The sequence below is a fragment of the Mercenaria mercenaria genome, chromosome 3 (genome assembly GCF_021730395.1).
Source record: "Mercenaria mercenaria strain notata chromosome 3, MADL_Memer_1, whole genome shotgun sequence".
NCBI lineage: Eukaryota > Metazoa > Mollusca > Bivalvia > Venerida > Veneridae > Mercenaria > Mercenaria mercenaria.
Window position 1 is genome coordinate 43,995,593 of NC_069363.1, and position 24,073 is coordinate 44,019,665.

The 24,073-nt window shown below is 36.2% G+C and overlaps 1 protein-coding gene across 1 annotated transcript in view; it reads left to right on the forward strand.

Annotated features, from left to right (window-relative positions):
* The window catches only part of LOC123524906 (atrial natriuretic peptide receptor 1-like), a 161,561-nt gene extending 138,054 nt beyond the window's left edge, over positions 1-23,507 (forward strand). Inside the window, exons 17-21 of the mRNA XM_045303518.2 lie at positions 1,311-1,450; positions 1,871-2,020; positions 4,916-5,014; positions 6,986-7,080; positions 19,289-23,507. Of these exons, the coding sequence (XP_045159453.1) occupies positions 1,311-1,450; positions 1,871-2,020; positions 4,916-5,014; positions 6,986-7,080; positions 19,289-19,429 (625 nt within the window). The 3' untranslated portion in view covers positions 19,430-23,507. The remainder of the gene's footprint in view (positions 1-1,310; positions 1,451-1,870; positions 2,021-4,915; positions 5,015-6,985; positions 7,081-19,288) is intronic.
* The last annotated feature ends 566 nt before the right edge of the window (positions 23,508-24,073 follow it).

Below are 24,073 nucleotides of genomic sequence, written 5' to 3' on the forward strand. Positions count from 1 at the left end.
CCATGACAATCTCGTGCAACAATACCGCTTTGATCTCCACTTCAGATGTCATGATACCGACACACTTCTTTTAGCTCTTTTAGAGGATGTTAATTGATGATGAAAACAGGCCAATTACTTAGTTTATCGACAGAATAATTACCGATGATCGTCAGCTTTTTTTTCGCTTTCAAGACTGGTAGGTGTATGATGATTATTGTGTCCATATTTTTAGGACACTTTTCAAAATAATTATTTTTCGGGAAATAAGTCTTGAGAAAATGAAAATAACTGATGTTTAATACTTTCCTGACACTTTGGGAAACTACGGTAGGGGTTAGACTGTGATTATTTTTACTATCAATGCAGTTATTATGGAGAGCAACTTGATGGGGGAGATGACAAAATTAGTGAAAGAAAAATGTCTGGTTTGAAAAGGAAATTTAAGAGTAACAAAAATGAATAATAAAAAGGAAACGTAGTGTACGAGCTATGTGTTATGTTTGAAATTTTCTTGTAGTATATAATACTCCTTCCACAAAACATGACAGTATTAAAATATTAGGGCGAGTGACTGTCCACTGAGGGCGAGTAGATTTTACTAGCTACTAGTCCTGCAGGGCGAGTGGTGTGAAAAAGAATTTTACACCCCTGCCTTTGATTTGGTTAAAAAATTCAGAATGCCGTTAATTGAAGAAGTATTTTATTTGGAATTGCCAAACCTCACATAATGATTAATAAGCACACAACCTTTGCTCACATGTAGTATTATCCCCCTTGATCCACTAAAGCAAAGTTTTTCCCCTTGATTTGGTAAAAAAATAGGATCTTTTACTGTATCTAAGTAACCTATTGATAGATCTTCATGAAATTTTACACAATTTTAGCATTATAGGGCAGTGATGCATGCACAGTTTTGTCAGGATCACCTCGTTAACCAGAGTTATTGCCGTTTCATTTTGATTGAGCTTCCTGAAATTTAACACAAATTTAAGTCACTAAAAGGTGGTGGTGTATGAATATCTTTCATTGGGATCTATTCAGTAACTGCAGAGTTATTGTCCTTTGTTTTAAAATTGATTAATTTCCATAAAACGAAGTAATCCATTGAAACTTAATACATGTACAAATAAAAATCACTGTAGGGCAAAGTTTTTCACCTTGATTTTGTAAAATATAACAAACAAACTGAAGCATGATTCTTTTGTACATGACTTGTGTATCTGAAAATTAGATATCTTCCCCTCATTTACAAAACAACCTAATTGGCGGCGAATATATATTCACTGAATTTGCTTATTGTATTTTTAACACTGTTCATTCATTTACAGTGATATTGTTGGATTCACCACAATTTCTGGTAGAAGTGCCCCCATACAGGTTGTGGGTTTGCTGAACAAGCTGTATGTCACCTTTGATGACATCATTGACAAGTATGATGTATACAAAGTTGAAACAATTGGAGATGCTTGTGAGTTTTGTTTTTTTCTTTTTTTCCATTCTTAGTTTTGATAGAACTATGGTCACAAAACCTGATGTGTAGATTCAAAGGTTGAGCGATGGTCTAGTGGTTAAAGTGTTGGTCGCTCAACTTGGGGGGGCCCCGTGGGAGTCGCAACCTTACCTTCTCATATGGCACTAATAATGTTTTTTTCCAAGAAACACACTCGAAGATTTCATCACGATTGAGCTGAAATAAATTAGTATAAATTAAAAGGTTGTGATTGTATTTCATTTGTTGGAGTAAAGGTCACTATCACTAAAATAGAAAAATGGTCATACATTTAACCTGATTTTTTGGCTTTGCCACTTTTCTTGTTTAAAAATAACTGTTTTAAAATTCAATAAAATAAAATTATAGCTTTGATATAATTTGTTTTATTTAATCTAGATATGGTAGTGTCGGGGATTCCAATCTTCACAGAACATCACGCCAGTGAAGTTGCCAAAATGTCAATTGACCTTGTTATTGCCTGTGAATCATTTGTCATACCCCACATGCCAGATGAACCGCTAAAGATAAGAGTTGGTTTACATACAGGTAAATTTGAGGTTTAGAATCTCATGTAGAATTATGTCTCCCACACAACTGTGTGGTGGGAGACATATAGATTTACTCCTGTCTGTGTGTCTGTCTGTCACAAATCTTGTCCGCACTCTTTAAGTCGAACAGTTCTCATCCGCTCTTCATCAAAATTGAACAAAATGTGTTTGCCAATAAGTCCTCGGCCAAGTTCGATAACTAGCCAAATTGGCCCAGGCACTTCGGAATTAAGTCCCTTGAATTACCGAAAAACGCTCTGGTTCAATGGGGCACATAAAGTTCTCATATACTAAAAATCATTAGTAGTGTAGGAGTCATTTATGCCTCAAGACCTAATCATGTCAGATGATTAGGCAGTTGAGGTCTTGGTGCATGGTTGACTCATATACTACTATTCAGATGATTAGGCAGAAATCGGCCCAGGTACTGCAGAATTATGGCCTTTGAATTACTGAAAAACGCTCAGGTATTTGGGCACATAAATGACTCCTATATTACTAGTCATTAGTAGTATAGGGGTCATTTATGCCCCAAGACCTTTTCATGTCAGATGATTAGGCAGTCGAGGTCTCATGGTTCGCACAGGCCATGAAAAGTCCTTGAATTTGATGCATACTCCTTGAAAACTACTTGAATTTTGTAACAGTCAGAAACTACTTGAAAACTACTTGAATTTAGGAAAAAACTTACAAAAGATGGCAAATAGTCCTTAAATTTGTCGGGTGCGAATTGAAAACGGACAAACATTATAAACGGACCAAAATAAACTAAAAAACGTCAAAATAAAAAACAACCGTTACCGCCAAAAGGGCCTGCCACAGAGTCGGCGATAGTACGCATGGTTCGCACAGGCCATGAAAAGTCCTTGAATTTGATGCCTACTCCTTGAAAACTACTTGAATTTTGTAACAGTCAGAAACTACTTGAAAACTACTTGAATTTAGGAAAAAACGTACAAAAGATGGCAAATAGTCCTTAAATTCGTTGGGTGCGAAGTGAAAACGGACAAACATTATAAACAGACCAAAATAAACTAAAAAAAGACGAAAAAAAATCAACCGTTACCGCCATTAGGGCGTGCCACGGAGTCTGCGATAGTACGGTACGGTACTGTACTTTACGGATTTTATGCTCTTTCAAGTAATTTTCACACTGTGTAATTTATCCGCGATGCGTTGAAGGTAAATCTTCTGTTACATTGTTTAATTTTGTCCAAAATTGGATTTAAATTGGTTATTCCATGTCTCAGCAACAGTGACATTGCGCCTATTTTATTCTTTGAAAATGGAGGAAAACTACTTGAAAACTCCTTGAAAACTACTTGAATTTTTTTGGGGAAGGTCTGTATGAACCATGGTATGGTACGGTACTGTACTTTACGGGTTTTATGCTCTTTCAAGTAATTTTCACACTGTATAATTTATCCGCGATGCGTTGAAGGTAAATCTTGTGTTAGGTGGCAGGGGAGTGCAAATTTGCGAATTCCACATTGACGTGTGGGTACCAGTGTTGAAATATCCATAGAAATCTCATTTTTGCTTATTTTTCTTTGAAACTACTGTGGACCATTGCAGATACTATAGACTACATAAAGATGCCTCTCCGGTCCTATGCACCTGTCGCTTTCCACGCCAGATGTAGTGAAAATCGGCCAAAGCACCCAAATTTTATAGACCAAAAATAGCCTAACCGGGCCTCACTTTGAACTCTGCCATTCATCCATTTCTATTTTTAAATCCAATTTAGTAGCATATATGTATAGTACGAACATAGATGCATACCCAGGTGGTGTGGAATGTGTCTGCCAACCACCGCTTTATTTCCCTAATTTTCACTTGGAAAAACAGTGGATGGATGACAGCCGCGCATCTGGCCGACTTTTTGTTCTGATATTTATGTTTTAGCCTCAACCGGAAGTACGGAGCTAGGAATTTTAAAACACCCGCCATGTAGAATCATTAACCGTTCCACATTCCCCAGATATATTAAAGAATTAATAATGATAAATAACCAGTAAGATAGATATGCCTTTATATCTACCCTGTCCTGTTTATACAGAAAATCGACAGGGGCCAAAACTATGAAACCGCTCCCCTGCCACCTTACATTGTTTAATTTTGTCCTAAATTGGATTTAAATTGGTTATTTCATGTCTCAGCAACAGTGACATTGCACCCATTTTAGTCCTTGAAAATGGAGGAAAACTCCTTGAAAACTACTTGAATTTTTTTTGGAAAGGTCTGTATGAACCATGCAAGACGACGTGCAGAGCGCATGTTTTGGATGGCTCACTTCAAGGTCAGGGTCACACTTAGGGGTCAAAGGTCATATGACTTTGTTTCATGTCCGTTCTGTAACTATTGAATTGCTTGAAGGATTTTAAAGAAACTTTGCACAAATGTTCACCACATCGAGACGATGTGCAGAGCGCATGTTTCAGATGGCTTGCATCAAGGTCACACTTTGGGGCCAAAGGTCATACCTTAGAACGTATATTGCTCCGCATTGCGGTGCTCTTGTTGTTGTTTGTTTTCTTTCTGTCCATAATTTATTCCCAGTTTGGCCAGTTGTAGCTAGGACCTGAAAATTCCCAATCTTATCAGGTACTTTTTTCCAAAGTAGGCAGAAAAGGGCAGTAACGATCAAATATGTGATCCTTAGCATGCTTAAAGCATTGTTAACTTATGACAGGCAAAACATCCCTAAAGTGTTTTTATTTACTTATTTTCCTTTTTTGCAAATCGGTGATTTATGTACATGACTTTCTGTCCATACCTAAAGTAGTCAAAAAACTGCTGAGACGTCAGACTACCAACTTGGACTGTACCAAAATTAGGTAATCTGATTTTTTTACTCCTGAGAAAAAGAAAATTTGATTGTACCATTCTTCAGGTCCAGCATGTGCAGGTGTGGTTGGCATTAAGATGCCGAGGTACTGTCTGTTTGGAGACACTGTTAACACAGCAAGCAGAATGGAGTCTAATAGTGAGGGTAGGTTGAATAAAATAATATACACTAAATACATTTAGGCTCCTGTTTCTCATCTTACTGAATGGTTTCAGACTCGGGCAATTTGAAAAAATAGAATAACCAATAATTTGGGAAGTCTATAATATGGGTGGTTTTCAAAATAATGAAGCAAAAGCGTGACATAGGGGCCCAATCAGAAGATACTTCAGCCTTCAATTCGAAAGTTCAGTGTATTTCCAGTACAGTGTTTTATGACAAGGAAATACAGAATAGTAATTTTTTCTACATACACATGTAAATGAAAAGGTGTATGTGCATGGTTTGAAACTAATATAATGCTAAATTATCAAGTAATGCCTATATTTTGTGTACACATTGTTTAGAATATAGAACTGCCACCACATATGGTAATTGATGAATGTCAAAAATGGGTGCACAGGGGACATCACTTTTGACTTTGTGAATGCTTAACAGTCGTTTATATGTGAAGTTGAAAGCTGCTTTTATATCCATGGTAACTCCCATTCAAGGAAAATAAAGTAAAAAACCATTTTATTTAAAGAATAAAAGAAACACAACACTTAACTAGTGAAAAGGTGCATAGGGGACATTTTTGGGTGTATAGACATCCATCAAGATTCTGAGAAAGTTGATTTATTAAACAAAAAAATCTTATTGTGTCTTCAAAGCTGAAAGGTTTTCGGTCTAAGAAAAACATTAGGACTTTAGAGAAGTGATGTGGTTATGAAATTGTAGTGTTAAACATTTAAATTAAGTGTGTTTTTTTTTTCACTATTTTTTGTGAAGGGGGTTCCATCACAAGATGTGAAATATTGGTAAGAATTTATAGATGCATTTTATGCCAAAAAGTATTTTGCTTTAAATGTGCAGAGTTTGTTACATAAAAAATCATAGCTGTAACAGTTAAGCTTGGTTTGAAAAAAATAAAACACAGTTGAAAGCAGTTACTAGCCTTCATGTAAAATGTCAGTTTTTGGTGTGCACAGGGGAAAAATTTAGCTATATAATTTTAATATAACTTTGAAACTGCTTGAGCCATTAAGCTGAAATTGCACACATTTATTGACTACATTGATTTGGATATAAATTGCCCAAAACATTTTCTAAAACTGAACTGAATAAAAGTAAGGTGAGAGAGAAGAAAAAGCCTCATTAATTTGAAAACTAACCATATAACTTCGCTTTTGAGAGTTACTTAACATGGATTTGCTTTATTTATAGACACTTTTGAACTGAAAATTGAAAGGAAGTGGACAGTTGGAATTAATTTTGGATTTATCAAGATGTTTAGGTTGTTTTGTATATAGTTTATTTTTTCCATGCATGTAAAGATATAACAAGTACATATGGGAATGTTTTTTCCACACATAAAAAATCAGTGGTTTCAAGCAGAGTAAAGCAGAAATATGTAATATTGAATAGCTCTCTTGTCAAATTTGTCAGAAATGAAATTCAGTAAGATATAAAAGTTTGGACTTTTAATATTTTCATATTCAATTTTAGATGTAATTTTTTGAGCACTATTAGAAAAAAACCTTTAAATTTTTCAGAAATGAAAAAAAAATAACAAGTCTTATTCTTCTAACACTGAGTTGAATTTAGACATGTTTGCATTGTACATATGTTCTTAATACAAGTAGCAACAGTTTGAAAGACAATACTTTGTTACTTTTGTGGTGCCCAGTTTTCTCATCTCACACCACCTGCTTAACAGTGTGTTCAACACTTAGTTGAACACTTAGACCCACATAATTAGTATATATTTTCTATAAAGAGCACCTGTAAGTGAAATGTAGTTAAAAGAAATTGATATGTACAGCAAGATACAAAGTAATGAATTAACTTATCATTAAATGTAATTGAGAAGATCTTTAATTACACATTACTCTCAGTTATGAACATCTTGAACAACTCATTGCGACCTATAGAGATCAGCATTTTACTGCATTTAACATTTTCTTTATTTCGCAGCATATAAAATCCATATCAGTAACCCTTGCTATGAACAGTTGGTGAGATATGAAAATGTGTTTGATATGGAAAAGAGAGGAACAATTGCTGTTAAGGTATGGAACACAGAGACTTGATTCTCTTATTGTGATATATGATTTTTTATGCCCCCTCCCCTTCAAAGGATAGGGGGCCATAAATTATTTAATGTTGACAGATATGTGTTTTTTTTTTTAGACCATTTGTTTTCTAATCTTTAACTAGAGAATGCTTCTGTTATTTAAATGTGATTTGTTTAACTTACGAATGAGAATTGAATCAAACTTTTTATAATATGTAACATTCACAAAGGACAAAATTCAGTTTCATTTTGGGTTGCTTTGGTCGAGGTTCAGGACAGTGTTACTAAAGTAGAACAAAATACTATGGTCAGTAACTTCAGTTAAAGAGGAAAAATATAACACTTTACACTAAACTTGTTACTAAGCTATTTTCCACAGAGACAAAGATTTAGTAGTATTTTGATTTGCTTGGATCAAGGTAATTGTTACACATGTACTTAAAATATAAAATCTGTTTTACTCTATAATTTCTTTGAGAAAAGATATACTTTTTATGCTCACCGAAGGGGAAGTTTGGTAGCATAATAGTCACTGCTTCATCAGTCCGTCACGCATTTCTTGTTTGGAGTATTTCCCAGCAACCACCTGTTAGAATTTAGCGAAACCTCATAGGAAGCTTCACCATCAAGAGGAGATGCGCATATTAGAGAGTTTGAGATTTCAAACTTCGCCTTCCCCTTCAACGTCTCTTGCGAAGTTAACGTATAAAGTTGAAGTTCGATTAAAATTGCTTGAGATTTCAAACATTAGAATGAACCTTACTTCTTTTAATCCGCCCATTCAATTTATCTGTAATTATGATCGTTTTTTCGTGCATTTTGATACCAATTGTCCGAAAGGGCAGGAATTGAAAATTAAATAAAAAACATTTCAATTAATATAATCATCGCATGGATATTAGAGCGATTACCAAAAAAAAAAAAAAAGAAAAAAAAATCAGACGATAAAACAATGTGAACAATGTAAAAAGTCGTTAGTGTTGCTCCAAACATTTAGGTTTTATATAAACTTATGTCAGTATAGTCAGTATACAATGCACGATTGTAAATCATACATGAGAGGAAATAAAAATGATTATTACATACCTAAAATTATTTTCCATTCGGTTTCAATGGACCGCGATCGTGCAATATTTTTCCATATCATGACGTTGAACGCTTTCATATCGGACTAGTCCCAATCCGTGACTCTAGTTACCTCCCCTGACGGTGCGTCCATTGCGGATCTCGTTTCTTTAGATTTTTTGTTGCTATTGTGTGTTTGTTTAATTTGTAATTTATGCAACATTTTGTTTACTTTTACACTTTGATTAATCTGACCTATTAGATACTGGCATATAGTAATTTATCAGACTGAAATGAAATGAAAGTTATAATAACGTCATGAGTTGGACTAATATAGGACGTGGAATGGTTTCTTAACGTTGTAATGGAAAGAATCGCGTGACGTGCATGGCGACCACGCGCACGTTGCGATAACAAGTTGACGTCATTTTCGCGGAAAATATTAATGCGCGTCAGTTTGATTTGTTAATTGCGTTTTCGGAGAATTTTTTTTCGTATTTTCCTGTCTTTCGTGACACAACGATAATTTAGATATAAATTAATCATTTGATAATGGATATGTAATAAAAAGGTTATCAACTTTGTATGTGGATATAGGCACTCGTTCTTTCGCAGACAATATTGCGCTCCTAAAGTCGCGCAATATTACCGCTGCAGAACTCGTACATATATCCACATACAAAGTTAATAACCTAATAATCAAAGTGATAATGACACTCTGTATGACTCTGTATACATGTAATGCCAAACTCTCAGACAGCACAATATGATTTTAATATACTATTTTATAAGAAAAGCATCTGCGGATCCAGGAATTTTGGTTAGAGGGACACCAACATTAAAGAGGGGGTCACCCATTTCTGAGGGGGGGGGGGGGGGTAGGGACACACCGAGTTTCAAGACCTACTTTCTTTGTAAAATGTAAGAAACAAAGGGGGAATTAACCCACAATGTCCCTCTGCCAGGCTCTGGTTCCGTGCATTTTAAAAATGGAGTTATCCCATACGGCTAACAGGAAACGTCTCTCATCATGATATCATATATTTGAAATTGTTTGATACTTCAGAAGAATTTCCGTCTTACTAGTACCATTTTATGTTTATGATTAAAACGCAATTGTCGTATTAAGTATCCGACAGAAACAGATTGATTTAATTTGGATGAGAAAATAAAATGTTCCACCAAATGTTAATTGCGCGTAATTATTTATTTATCAAGTAAAATGACTGTCATGCCATGTGCCTCCATCCAGATTTCAGTCTTCGATGCCGAGTATGTGGACAGAGTAGATGTAAAAAGACTGAAGTTTCGACTTTCGTGATTTCACATCTTCGGACGTTCAAAACTTCACTTTATACGACAAAAAGGCCCATCTGGTATAATCGATACCGCCTGGGGACACAAATATGCCGTAGAAGTTAAAGTTTGAACAAAATCTCAAAGTTTCTCAAAATCAGTTAATAACTTCATACTTCCAGGTTCAATTCAATGTATTTAGTTAAAATCATTAGCCATACAAAACTTCATTATTCTTATACCTGTTGATAGTGTTTCGCATCAAATTTAGTCTAATTATATATATGGATAATCAAATAGCTTAATAAGCAGACATCCTGAAACTAAGCTTTATATTTCGCATAGTAATAAAGAGAAGTCTTAGGCTTACGTGATATTACATGGAAAACTTTAGTAGCAACGTGTGATATAAATAAAATACACGCATATCGGTGACGTTTTACCCAAAATATATATGAGAGACGTTGAAGGGGAAGGCGAAGTTTGAAATCTCAAACTCTCTATTATCTCCATGTTCTGGTCGGATGATTTTTCACAGAGTTATTATCCTTTGATTATTCAACAGTGGTAAACTATAGAACAATTCTTGTCCGGAGTATTTCTCAGCAACCACTGGTTGGAATTTAGTGAAACTTCATAGGAAGCTTCACCCTTAAGGGGAGGTGTGCATATAGTCTTCATGTTCCCATTGGATGATTTTTCACCCAGTAATTGCCCTTTGATTATTCAACAATAGTATACTACAGTACAGTTCTTGTCCGAAGTTACAATTTCTCAGCAACCACTAGTTGGAATTCAGTAAAACTTCATAGGAAGCTTCACTATCCAAAGGAGATGTGCATTTTTAGCTCACCTGTCACAAAGTGACATGGTGAGCTTTAGTGATCGTGCGGTGTCCGTCGTCCGTCCGTGCGTGCGTCCGTCCGTAAACTTTTGCTTGTGACCACTCTAGAGGTCACATTTTTCATGGGATCTTTATGAAAAATGGTCAGAATGTTCATCTTGATGATATCTAGGTCAAGTTCGAAACTGGGTCACGTGCCTTCAAAAACTAGGTCAGTAGGTCTAAAAATAGAAAAACCTTGTGACCTCTCTAGAGGCCGTATATTTCACAAGATCTTCATGAAACTTGGTCAGAATGTTCACCTTGATGATATCTAGGTCAAGTTCGAAACTGGGTCACGTGCCTTCAAAAACTAGGTCAGTAGGTCTAAAAATAGAAAAACCTTGTGACCTCTCTAGAGGCCATATATTTCACAAGATCTTCATGAAACTTGGTCAGAATGTTCACCTTGATGATATCTAGGTCAAGTTCGAAACTGGGTCACGTGCCTTCAAAAACTAGGTCAGTAGGTCTAAAAATAGAAAAACCTTGTGACCTCTCTAGAGGCCATATATTTCACAAGATCTTCATGAAACTTGGTCAGAATGTTCACCTTGATGATATCTAGGTCAAGATCGAAACTGGGTCACGTGCGGTCAAAAACTAGGTCAGTAGGTTTAAAAATAGAAAAATCTTGTGACCTCTCTAGAGGCCATATATTTCATAAGATCTTCATGAAAATTAGTGAGAACGTTCACCTTGATAATATCTAGGTCAAGTTCGAAACTGGGTCACGTGCCATCAAAAACTAGGTCAGTAGGCCAAATAATAGAAAAACCTTGTGACCTCTCTAGAGGCCATATTTTTCATGGGATATGTATGAAAGTTGGTCTGAATGTTCATCTTGATGATATCTAGGTCAAGTTTGAAACTGGGTCATGTGCGGTCAAAAACCAGGTCAGTAGGTCTAAAAATAGAAAAACCTTGTGACCTCTCTAGAGGCCATATTTTTCATGGGATATGTATGAAAGTTGGTCTGAATGTTCATCTTGATGATATCTAGGTCAAGTTTGAAACTGAGTCATGTGCGGTCAAAAACTAGGTCAGTAGGTCTAAACATAGAAAAACCTTGTGACCTCTCTAGAGGCCATATATTTCATGAGATCTTCATGAAAATTGGTCAGAATGTTCACCTTGATGATATCTAGGCCAAGTTCGAAAGTGTGTCATGTGCGGTCAAAAACTAGGTCAGTAGGTCAAATAATAGAAAAACCTTGTGACCTCTCTAGAGGCCATATTTTTCATGGGATCTGTATGAAAATTGGTCTGAATGTTCATCTTGATGATATCTAGGTCAAGTTTGAAAGTGGGTCATGTGCCATCAAAAACTAGGTAAAAAAATAAAAAAATAAAAGGAACGAACTCACCCCAGAATCCAAGTGTCGTAAGCAACTGTCTATCAGTCTGTGACCACAAAAGCTGGTTAGCTGAAGCTACGGAACTGTCTTGTCTTGTCTGAGGTAAGACGTCACTCTGAAAAATGAATAAAACTATTATATGTGTACCAATAGAACAAAGCAAGAGGAATCTTTACAAATTAATGCTGCAGTTAAATGGGTGTTAATAATGTTCGAATAGCTACTGTGACTGGTCGACCAATCCCACTTCTGACACCATTGTGACAGGAAAGGCCGTACCGGCGACAGTAACCATCAGAACAAATCAACACCCTTTACAATATTTACAAATTTATTTACAAAAGATGATTATTAACAATGGATAGATATGAAAAGAAAAAAAAAACTGATTATAAGAAAGAAAAAAAAGAAAGTTCAGTATCTCTAGATACAAAAGTTCTTATAGTCCATTCTAATCTGACGTGACACAGGTCTTAATGTAATTGTGAACTTTAAGTAGCACAAACAAAACAGATTTCTAAATTCAGTCCCTTTAAACCGTGAATACGTTGATTCCGTGTTGGCTCCCTATGGTGGTAGGTGATTGCATCCCTGAGCTGACTTCAGAGGATAACAAAAATCATCGTCTTTGCGGTTTACGGCACAACCATGGGACGTAAGCTCTGCGCTGGGAATATCACATCCAGGCGAGTGAAGACAAGTGAACCTCGGGCATTGTACTTCCGGGTTATGACATCACCAGGTAAAATCGTCTGGCGGAAGAAGCTAAAATATATAACATATGGTAAGCACCATAGCAAAACAAATAAGTCAGGGCATAAAGCTGCTCCTTTGGGTACACCATACCTCCGTAGGCTCCCATAAATAATACGTGCTACTTATACAAAACATATGTGCTACTAAGTTCATACGTCACGTGATTAAAATACGTCACTTATTACTTCCATTATTACAAAGATTACTTACTTAAAAGACTAAAGTTAAAGTATGAAAAAGATACGAAAAGTATATGATGAAACATTATAGATACGGACATGATAAACTGCAGCCATTATTTACAACTACAAATTAACAAAATTCAATGTAAATCAAACGTTATATGATAGTTGGCATCCATATAATATCTAATGCCATACACTACAACGGACATTAATTAGATGTGCTATAGACTGGCACACAATTACAAATTACAATAATATATTACATACATGGTATTAGACTTGCCATATAGATTTATACATAACAATACAATGCAGTAATGGCGTTCCATAATTAACAAAATGTTTGACATAAGTTTTTGAAACAAAGTACTTTATAAATATCATGTTACAAATTTCAGTACAAATTTTACATCTTATATAAATGAAATATTTTAGATTCCTCTTTCCAAATAATTTACAAAAGTCTGAAAAATTTAATAAATTATCCTGACATACCGAAACTAGCTAAAATCATATGCCGAAAAGTAAATGTTACAGAATTCTGTAGAATGAACAAAAATTTACCAAATAAAAATCGTAATGCAAAAATCATACAAAAATCTAACAAATAAATTTCTTACCTCGATCGAGCATAAATTTCTAGCAAGAAAATAATTCAGACATAGATTCGTCTATAAAGTCGTAAGGTGGTGTGCGCAAGGCATATCTAGTCCAGTCTATTTAAAGGATAATGTCCCGCCAAATACTAAATTTCATGGGATTCACGGCTAAGCCGTGAGCTATGACTATTGTCATTTTCACGGGATTCACGATATAGCCGGGAAATCTAACTACTTTGGCGCGAATTTAAATTGACAATTTGAGGCCCATTATAGTGGTTTTGGGGATAAAAACATAAATTACTGAAGTTTATAAAATATCAACTTTCTTATTACTAAACAGAATTTAATGAAATTTACATGGAAATTTAAGTTATGAAATACAGAAAAACATGAGAGGTATTTCATGCGTGAAATCTGACATTTACCTCAATAACTCAAAAATTTACAAAAAGATGATGCAATACCTGCATTTACACTACAGATAAAATAAGGCCCGTATGTCAATTTGTGACACCGAAGTTACAATTTCTCAGCAACCACTAGTTGGAATTCAGTAAAACTTCATAGGAAGCTTCACTATCCAAAGGAGATGTGCATTTTTAGCTCACCTGTCACAAAGTGACATGGTGAGCTTTAGTGATCGTGCGGTGTCCGTCGTCCGTCCGTGCGTCCGTCCGTCCGTAAACTTTTGCTTGTGACCACTCTAGAGGTCACATTTTTCATGGGATCTTTATGAAAAATGGTCAGAATGTTCATCTTGATGATATCTAGGTCAAGTTCGAAACTGGGTCACGTGCCTTCAAAAACTAGGTCAGTAGGTCTAAAAATAGAAAAACCTTGTGACCTCTCTAGAGGCCAGATATTTCACAAGATCTTCATGAAACTTGGTCAGAATGTTCACCTTGATGATATCTAGGTCAAGTTCGAAACTGGGTCACGTGCCTTCAAAAACTAGGTCAGTAGGTCTAAAAATAGAAAAACCTTGTGACCTCTCTAGAGGCCATATATTTCACAAGATCTTCATGAAACTTGGTCAGAATGTTCACCTTGATGATATCTAGGTCAAGTTCGAAACTGGGTCACGTGCGGTCAAAAACTAGGTCAGTAGGTTTAAAAATAGAAAAATCTTGTGACCTCTCTAGAGGCCATATATTTCATAAGATCTTCATGAAAATTAGTGAGAACGTTCACCTTGATAATATCTAGGTCAAGTTCGAAACTGGGTCACGTGCCATCAAAAACTAGGTCAGTAGGCCAAATAATAGAAAAACCTTGTGACCTCTCTAGAGGCCATATTTTTCATGGATATGTATGAAAGTTGGTCTGAATGTTCATCTTGATGATATCTAGGTCAAATTTGAAACTGGTCATGTGCGGTCAAAAACTAGGTCAGTAGGTCTAAAATAGAAAAACCTTGTGACCTCTCTAGAGGCCATATATTTCATGAGATCTTCATGAAAATTGGTCAGAATGTTCACCTTGATGATATCTAGGCCAAGTTCGAAAGTGTGTCATGTGCGGTCAAAAACTAGGTCAGTAGGTCAAATAATAGAAAAACCTTGTGACCTCTCTAGAGGCCATATTTTTCATGGGATCTGTATGAAAATTGGTCTGAATGTTCATCTTGATGATATCTAGGTCAAGTTTGAAAGTGGGTCATGTGCCATCAAAAACTAGGTCAGTAGGTCAAATAATAGAAAAACCTTGTGACCTCTCTAAAGGCCATATTTTTCATGGGATCTGTATGAAAATTGGTCTGAGTCTTCATCTTGATGATATCTAGGTCCAGTTCGAAACAGGGTCATGTGCGGTCAAAACTAGGTCATTAGGTCTAAAAATAGAAAAACCTTGTGACCTCTCTAGAGACCATACTTGTGAATGGATCTCCATAAAAATTGGTCAGAATGTTCATCTTGATGATATCTAGGTCAAGTTTGAAACTGGGTCACATGCCATAAAAAACTAGGTCAGTAGGTCAAATAATAAAAAAACCTTGTGACCTCTCTAGAGGCCATACTTTTCATGGGATCTGTATGAAAGTTGGTCTGAATGTTCATCTTGATGATATCTAAGTCAAATTTGAAACTGGGTCAACTGCGGTCAAAAACTAGGTCAGTAGGTCTAAAATTATTAAAATCTTTTGACCTCTCTAGAGACCATATTTTTCAATGGATCTTCATGAAAATTGGTCAGAATTTTTATCTTGATAATATCTAGGTTAGGTTCAAAACTGGGTCACATGAGCTCAAAAACTAGGTCACTATGTCAGATAATAGAAAAAATGACGTCATACTCAAAACTGGGTCATATGGGAAGAGGTGAGCGATTCAGGACTATCATGGTCCTCTTGTTTTCTTTATGTTCCGGTCGGATGATTTTTCATTGTTATTGCCCTTTGATTATTCAACAATAGTATACTATAGTACATTTCTTGTCCGGAGTATTTCTCTGCAACCACAGGTTGGAATTTAGTGAATCTTTATAGGAAGCTTCACTATCAAAAGAAAATGCGCATATTTTCTTGTTTGGGTTGGATGATTTTTCACTGATTTATTGCCCTTTGATTATTCAACAGTAGTATACTTTAGTACAATTCTTGTCCGGAGTATTTCTCAGCAACCACTAGTTGGAATTTAGTGAAACTTCCTAGGAAGCTTTGCTCTTAAGAGGAGGTGCGTATATAATCTTCATGTTCCCATTGGATGATTTTTCACCCAGTAATTGCCCTTTGATTATTCAACAATAATATACTATAGTACAATTCTTGTCCAGAGTATTGCTCTATAACCACTTATTGGAATTTAGGCATACTTCATAGGAAAGTTCATCATCAAGAGGAGATGGGCATATTTTCTTCGTGTTCCTGTCAGATGATTTCATACCGAGTTATTGCACTTTAATTATTCCACAGCAGTGATTTTTTTTACTTTTTTTGGCAACAGCCCATGCCTTTTCAATTGGGAATTTTTAGCGCGATAAACTTCAAAATTGGGAAATATTAACAAACCTTAATAAAGAAATCATTTTGAAAAGTTTTATTTTAAGGTAAATTTATTTCATTCATTAATATGCACTGAGGTTGAACAGACAGGTTATTTTCTGATGGCTCAGAAAGCTTAGGGTCACCATGAGCTTCTGTTGATTTCTGAGGGTGGTCACCATAAGCTTCTGTTGATTTCTGAGGGTCATTTTGTGGGGACTCGGATTTCTTGGACAGATCACTTTGCTTTTCTGACGTTTGATTTGAATTTAATTTCTCTTTAACTTTACTAAAAGATGTTTGAATGTCCGGAGTACTGATGGCGTGTTAGTTTTATTTTCTTATTATAATATTTGGAATTATGCTACATTTTTCGATAATTTAGGTAAGTTTCTAACAAATTTTTTTACCGACTCATTTTGACGCATGAAAAGGCGTTTAGCGACCGTGATGAAAGTCATACTTTCTAAATGCCGTACTATGCCGTGACCCGTTTTATGTAAACAACGCGCTTCCAGTTGGCAACAAAATTCTGCGAATAAACCATAATTAGAGTCGGAATTTTTATGATTATACGCATCGTTTTAGTTCAACTTTCACAAGAAATCAATCTAATTGGGAAAAATCATCTTGTTTTGGGGAATTTTCAAGCATTTTTTGGGAAATTTGACCATTTTTGTCAATTGGGAAGACACCGAATTTCGGAGTCAAATCGGCGCAAAAAAAATCACTGCACCGTGGTATATTATAGTACAATTCTTGTCCTGAATATTTCTCGACAACCACTAGTTGGAATCATGTCTCCCCCTAGAGGGGGGGAGACATATTGTTTTTGCCCTGTCCATCCTTCCGTCCGTACGTCATATTTCATTTCCGAGCAATAACTGGAGAACCATTTGACCTAGAACCTTCAAACTTCATAGGGTTGTAGGGCTGCTGGAGTAGACAACCCCTATTGTTTTTGAGGTCACTCCGTCAAAGGTCAAGGTCACAGGGGCCTGAACATTGAAAACCATTTCCGATCAATGACTAGAGAACCACTTGACCCAGAATGTTGAAACTTCATAGGGTGATTGATCATGAAGAGTAGATGACCCCTATTGATTTTGGGATCACTCCGTCAAAGGTCAAGGTCACAGGGGCCTGAACATTGAAAACCATTTCCGATCAATAACTAGAGAACCACTTGACCCAGAATGTTGAAACTTCATAGGATGATTGATCATAAAGAGTAGATGACCCCTATTGATTTTGGGATCACTCCATCAAAGGTCAAGGTCACAGGGGCCTGAACATTGAAAAACATTTCCGATCAATAACTTGAGAACCACTTGACCCAGAATGTTGAAACATCATAGGATGATTGGTCACTTAGAGTAGATAACCCCTATTGTTTGTGGGGTCACTCCATCAGAGGTCAAAGTCACAGGGGCCTGAACATTGAAAACCATTTCCAATCAATAACTAGAGAACCACTTGACCCAGAATGTTGAAACTTCATAGGATGATTGGTCATGTAGAGTAGATGACCCCTATTGTTTTTGGGGTCACTCCGTCAAAGGTCAAGGTCACAGGGACCTGAACATTCAAAACCATTTCCAGTCAGTAACTCGAGTACCACTTGACCCAGAGTGTTGAAACTTCATAGGATGATTGTATGTGCAAAGTAGATGACCCCTATTGATTTTGGAGTCACTCCGTTAAAAGTCAAGGTCACAGGGGCCTGAACATTGAAAACCATTTCCAGTCAGTAACTTGAGAACCACTCGACCCAGAATGTTGCAACTTCATAGGATGATTGTTCATGCAGAATAAATGACCCCTATTGTTTTTGGGGTCACTCCGTTAAAGGTCAAGGTCACAGGGGCCTGAACATTGATAACCATTTTCGATCAATAACTTCAGAACCTCTTGATCCAGAATGTTGAAACTTAATAGGATGATTGAACATGCAGAGAAGATAACCCCTATCGATTTTGGGGTCACTCTGTTAAAGGTCAAGGTCACAGGAACCTGAACATGGAAAACAATTTCCGATCAATAACTTGAGAACCACTTGACCCAGAATGTTGAAACTTCATAGGATGATTTAACATGCAGAGTAGATGATCCCTATTGATTTTGGGGTCAGTCTATTAAAGGTCAACGTCACAGGGGCCTGGTCATGTAAAATCATTTCTGGAGAATTAACTTGAGAACAACTTGACCTAGAATGTTGAAACTTAATAGGATGATTGAACATGCAGAGTAGATGACCCCCATTTATTTTGAGGTCACTTGATCAAAGGTCAAGGTCACAGGAGCCTGAACAGTGACTTGAGAACCACTAGGCCAGTAGTGTTGATATTTAGCGGGATGACTGGACATGCCAAGTAGATGATCCCTATTGCAGCCAACCATCAGTGTCTCTTTGACTTTCGCTCCTGACCCCTATTGACTTCTTTGCATTGGGGGAGACAGGGAGACATGTGCTTTTTTACAAAAGCAATTTCTAGTTTAGCCATACTTCGTAGGAAGCTTTACTATCAAGAGGAGATGCGCATATTACCTTTGTGTTTTAGCTGGATGATTTTTCACTGATTTATTGCCCTTTGATTATTCAACATTAGTAAACTATAACGCCATCATAGTCAGGAGTATTTCTCTGCAACCACTGGTTGGGATTAAGCAAAAATTCAAGGGATGCAAGTTGTGCATATTTTCTTCATTATCCGTTGGAGTTTTCAATGAGATATTGCCCTTTTATCAATCAGCATCAGTAACTATATGTGCCCAGTCAGTATCCACTTGTGTTCTTTTAATATGCACATTTCAGGGAGCATCCATTGGTTTTACTGATATTTCTTGTTCTTGAAAAGAAGTAAGCTGTTTCATCTAAATAATTTGAGTAAAGAATGAGGCATAGGACCAAACTTGCATCTATTTTGAAAATAAATGTGTTTTTTATAGGCAGACAATGCTTTTTCAAAGGTGAAACATTTATCCCATTTGCAGGTGATGCCAGTTCAATGAATTTGCTTTTTGACGTACTTTAACCTTCCTGTAATTTACAATTACATGAATATGTGAATATTGCAGGGTAAAGGAGACATGTTAACTTGGTGGTTAAATGGATATATGCCTACCTACAAGGAGGGGAAAAAGTCGAGAGATGGAAGCGGACAGGGCAGCCAAGTGATAGCCGTAAGGGAATCACAAACAAGACAAGATAATGCATAAAGTCACTGACGAGTGTATGAAAACTGGAAAATAGTGTACAAGGAAAGAGATTGATTAAGAGGCTGAAGTCGTTGTATTCAGTGCTGCCACAAATATATTTCTATTTAAGGGATATCAAGGCTTCAACGTTTCAATGTGTACTGTGAAATCATTAATATTCGTGGGGGACTAATTTTCGTGGTTGAGTCAATCCACGAAATTTAATCCCAACGAACAATTAAAATTCCCCTTCATTTTATGTTCAAAAGTTTAAATCCACGAATTCATATCCCCACGAAATTGCCGTTTTGACCAAAACCACGAAATTTCATGCCCACGAAATTTAATGATTTCACAGTATGTTTTGGTTGATTGGAAAACATTTACAAACTTTCTACCTGGTTAAACAAAATGGTCAAGTGTAAAACCATCAAAATATTGTACTGCTCATAAAACTGAACAAAGTGTTTTCCTGTCTGTTAGTGTAAAATGTTACCAAAGATAACCTTGAATGCGAGTCTGAGCAGGCATTTATGACTTTGGTCCGCTGGTAATAGAAGCAGAAAAACGTGTAGGGTTACACTGAAGGCAAGAACTGAAGGCCGTTTAAACAGTATTGTGTGTTTGATTGTGAAATGTTTACAAAATTTATTAAGGTGGGAGCCTAAGGGGACAGACTTAATATTGGCAACAAAAATTCTTGTCAGAAAAGAATAAATTCGCACTTGGATTGAAACTCTACTATTAGTATACCTTGCTTGAAGAAGAAAAATGTGAACAGGGTTTGGCACTAACATGTTTTCTAAGTATCCAGAAGGACTCCTCAAGTTTTTGACGTGGGGGTGCAGTGATGGGGGTTCCTAATTTTGAAAAATTTCCACAATTCTAGGTCGTGAAAACCAGTTACAAGTGAAGGTCAGAGGCAACTTTTAGACATGGGTACTAAACCAATGTGTTGAATCGATTAGATTGAACAAACTGGAAATGTAAACCAAAGCTTTTATCTGGTTAAGAAGTAGCCTGGGAAGCCGTTGATAATATTTGTGCTTTGTCAGAAGAAATCATACCTAATATCTATGCATTAAAGATCCCACTTATTTGCGCTATGTTGAAATCAAATATTAATTATTAATCCCCCGCCGTGGCGGAGGGATTATAGGAATGGTCTGCGTCCGTCCTTCGTCCGTAACAAATTCGTGTCCGGTCCATATCTCCTAAACACCTTGAAGGATTTTCATGAAACTTGGGTCAAATGATCACCTCATCAAGACGATGTGCAGAACCCATGAGTCAGCCTTGTCGGTTCAAGGTCAAGGTCACAACTCAAGGTCAAAGGTTTGAGCCTGCCATTTTGTGTCCGCTCTATATCTCCTAAACCCCTTGAAGGAATTTTATAAAACTTGGGTCAAATGATCACCTCATCAAGATGATGTGCAGAACCCATGAGTCAGTCATGCCGGCTCAAGGTCAAGGTCACAACTTAGGGTCAAAGGCTTGAACCTTCCATTTTGTGTCCGCTCTATATCTCCTAAACCCCTTGAAGGATTTTCATCAAACTTGGGTCAAACGATCACCTCATCAAGGCGATGTGCAGAACTTATGAGTCAGCCATGTCAGCTCAAGGTCAAGGTCACAACTGAAGGTCGAAGGTTTGAACCTTCCATTTCGTGTCCACTCTGTATCTCCTAAACCCCTTGAAGGAATTTTATAAAACCTGGGTCAAATGATAACCTCATCAAGATGATGTGCAGAAATTATGAGTCAACCATGCCAGCTCAAGGTCAAGGTCACAACTAAGGGTCGAAGGTTTGAGCCTTCCATTTGGTGTCCACTCTGTATCTCCTTAACCCCTTGAAGGATTTTCATCAAACTTTGGTCAAATGATTACCTCATCAAGAACTCATGAGTCAGCCATGTCAACTCAAGGTCAAGGTCACAACTGAAGGTCAAAGGTTTCAGCTCTGTATCTCCTAAACCCCTTGAAGGATTTTCATGAAACTTTGGTCAAATGATCACCTCATCAAGACGTTGTGCAGAATTCATGAGTCAGCCGTGTCAGTTCAAGGTCAAGGTCACAGCTAAAATCAAAGGTTTTACCCTTCACTATCCATAGCAGTGGCGGGGGATTTAGCTGTCTTTCAGACTGCCTTGTATAAATTCAATCACATTTCAAACCCAGAAAATCATGAAAAGCATTTTATTAATGCTAAACCAACATCAAATATCGGCCCTATGACTTATCAAATCAATGTCGTGAAAATATTTTTCTACTGTTGCGGGTGGAGTAATATACGAAGAAAACGAAAATTAATGCACAATGCGCTATGAAATGGGAGCATTTTCGGTAGATTTCTTGTGTTATATTCGTAAATATTCGGTTCGGGACATGGCGAATGATGAATACAATTTGGACAAAACTGTAATTGACTAAATCGAATATTCGAATGTATCGTTACAGCCCTACTTGTCTATAGCCCGTAAATGTTCGGAAACCTTTGGAAGTACACGATTTCGATATGTCTTTTCAGTGAGAATTCCGTTTATATTTTTAGCCATGGATTATTGCTTTCAGAAGTTATTGTTCTTTATCAAACACCAGCATATTTTGGGTGTAATATAGGTGGTGCTGTGGTCAGAAAACAGGTTTCCCCAGGCTGTCAATTTGCAGGTAGAAAAAAAAATATTGTCAGACTGGATTCCAACTTGCTAGTTAAGAAGTAGCATTTCAATGAAAGAGTTATGCTGAGATAAGGGATCCTAACAGGCTTGCTACCTAGCTGTCAGAGAAAATTGTCCTAGTTATCAAGGACTCTCTGGGCCCTGGGATCCTGTTATTGTCAAACCCTGGTGAAATATATTAGTTTAAGAGTACACAAGATGTATAGTACAGAAAATGCAAGAGATCTAGGTTTTTGAACATTTGAGAATAAAGCAAAGATTAAAAACAAATATTAATCAGTTCCAGTATTCTTGGAGTCAGTGAAGTGTTGTTGTAGGTTCAAGAAAACAGAAAGTTTTTAGTGTTTTTTTTTTTTTTTAAATGCATGGATTCTGTCAGAATGGATGTGTGAATGTGTATATTTTTAACAGTTTAAATCTTTTTAGACAGGAAGTTGATTTGTGTTTGTTGTATATTGTATTCTTGTATATAGCAAAGTTTGTGTAAACAGTTATTGTTGATGTTTTTACATGAAATCGGTGTTAAATCACAGAAAGAGTAGCCATGTTTATAAATATCATTTGTATATGAATATGTATTAGAATTATCGGCAGTAAAATGGAATGAAATGCTATTTTAATAAAAATTACTGTTTTATAGGTTTTCATCAGTTCTGGTAAAGTTCATGTAAATGATTTTTGCAAGAATGATCCGTTTTAACTAAATATTTATGGATGCGACATGAGAGTGAATTTTGGCAATTCTGATTGCCCCAGGGGTAGCTTCTGTCATGTTTGTAAATTAAAGGAGGGGTAGCGGACGAACAGTAGGAAGTTGTTCTCAATGAAAAGCTCAGATCTGGACTCTACATAACACAATTATTTAAATGTGGTTGCTATTTTAAAATGTTTTTCACAATACTGCATTAAATTTCAACTTTGGATAGTCCTCGGAGTTGTTTCAGCAACTGTAAAGTACCAAGAAAGTACAAAGTTAATTAAAGACTTGTTAAATCTAGAGTTAGGCATACAGGTAATCGGCTATTCCCATATAATGCTTTCTCAAGGTATTTTTTGCATTGCCTAGTAAGGTATGTAATAACTTCCAGCAACAGTGTAAGCACTTTGTGTCGAAACTGTCTTTATCTTTGTCACAATAAAGATGTAGATAAAATATTCTTTATGTGTACTAATCAGAACTTATTTCCATAATATGTTCCTTGAAAAATATATGAGTTTCAAGTTGCCATAAACTTTTACAGTTTCAGATGGGTCTAAATCTGGTTGACTTTTGAAAGTTAAAAATGTGTCCTACCACTTGCGTCCGTGACCAAAGGACTTCAAGGTAGCAGATGTTTTTCTTGAATTTATTCTTGTTTAGTGTCTTTATAAATGTGTAAGGCAGTACGATATTTTTGTAAATAACATGTTTTTGAAGGAACATTGTAGTTTATTATATATTTGTTGTCGTAACCAGAACAAATGTTTGTGGAACAGAAGTTGCGATTGGCTATGTTTGTACCAGTGAGAGGGTATAACGATGGGGGACTGGTATGCAAACTTTAATTTTGAAGCAATGCCGAAAGCTTTACCTTAAAGATGGCATAATATAACACCTTCATGAAATTTTATTTGCTAAAAATTTCCATGGAATAAATTTGCCCTTGTATTTTATTCAAGAATGAAATATAGGCAGGAGCTTGGATGCATTGTAATTAGCGAAAGAGATTAACTTCTCATCCAACAAGAGCTGTCTGTTGACGGTGCGCTCGACTATTCAAAGAATTGATGAAGTATGAGGTCAAAACATTACCAGAGATTTTCGGACTAAAAAAGAAAAATAGATCAGACAACAATGTACCTGTTTTATGGATTTGGATAAGTCTTGCTCTATATGGCAATGTGAAACCATGATAGTAAGCAAGTGTTCAAAAATTCAAAGCCATATATCAAACATTTTAGACAAAATATGGAATGGTATGCAAAAGTTAACTAATTTCTATGTCA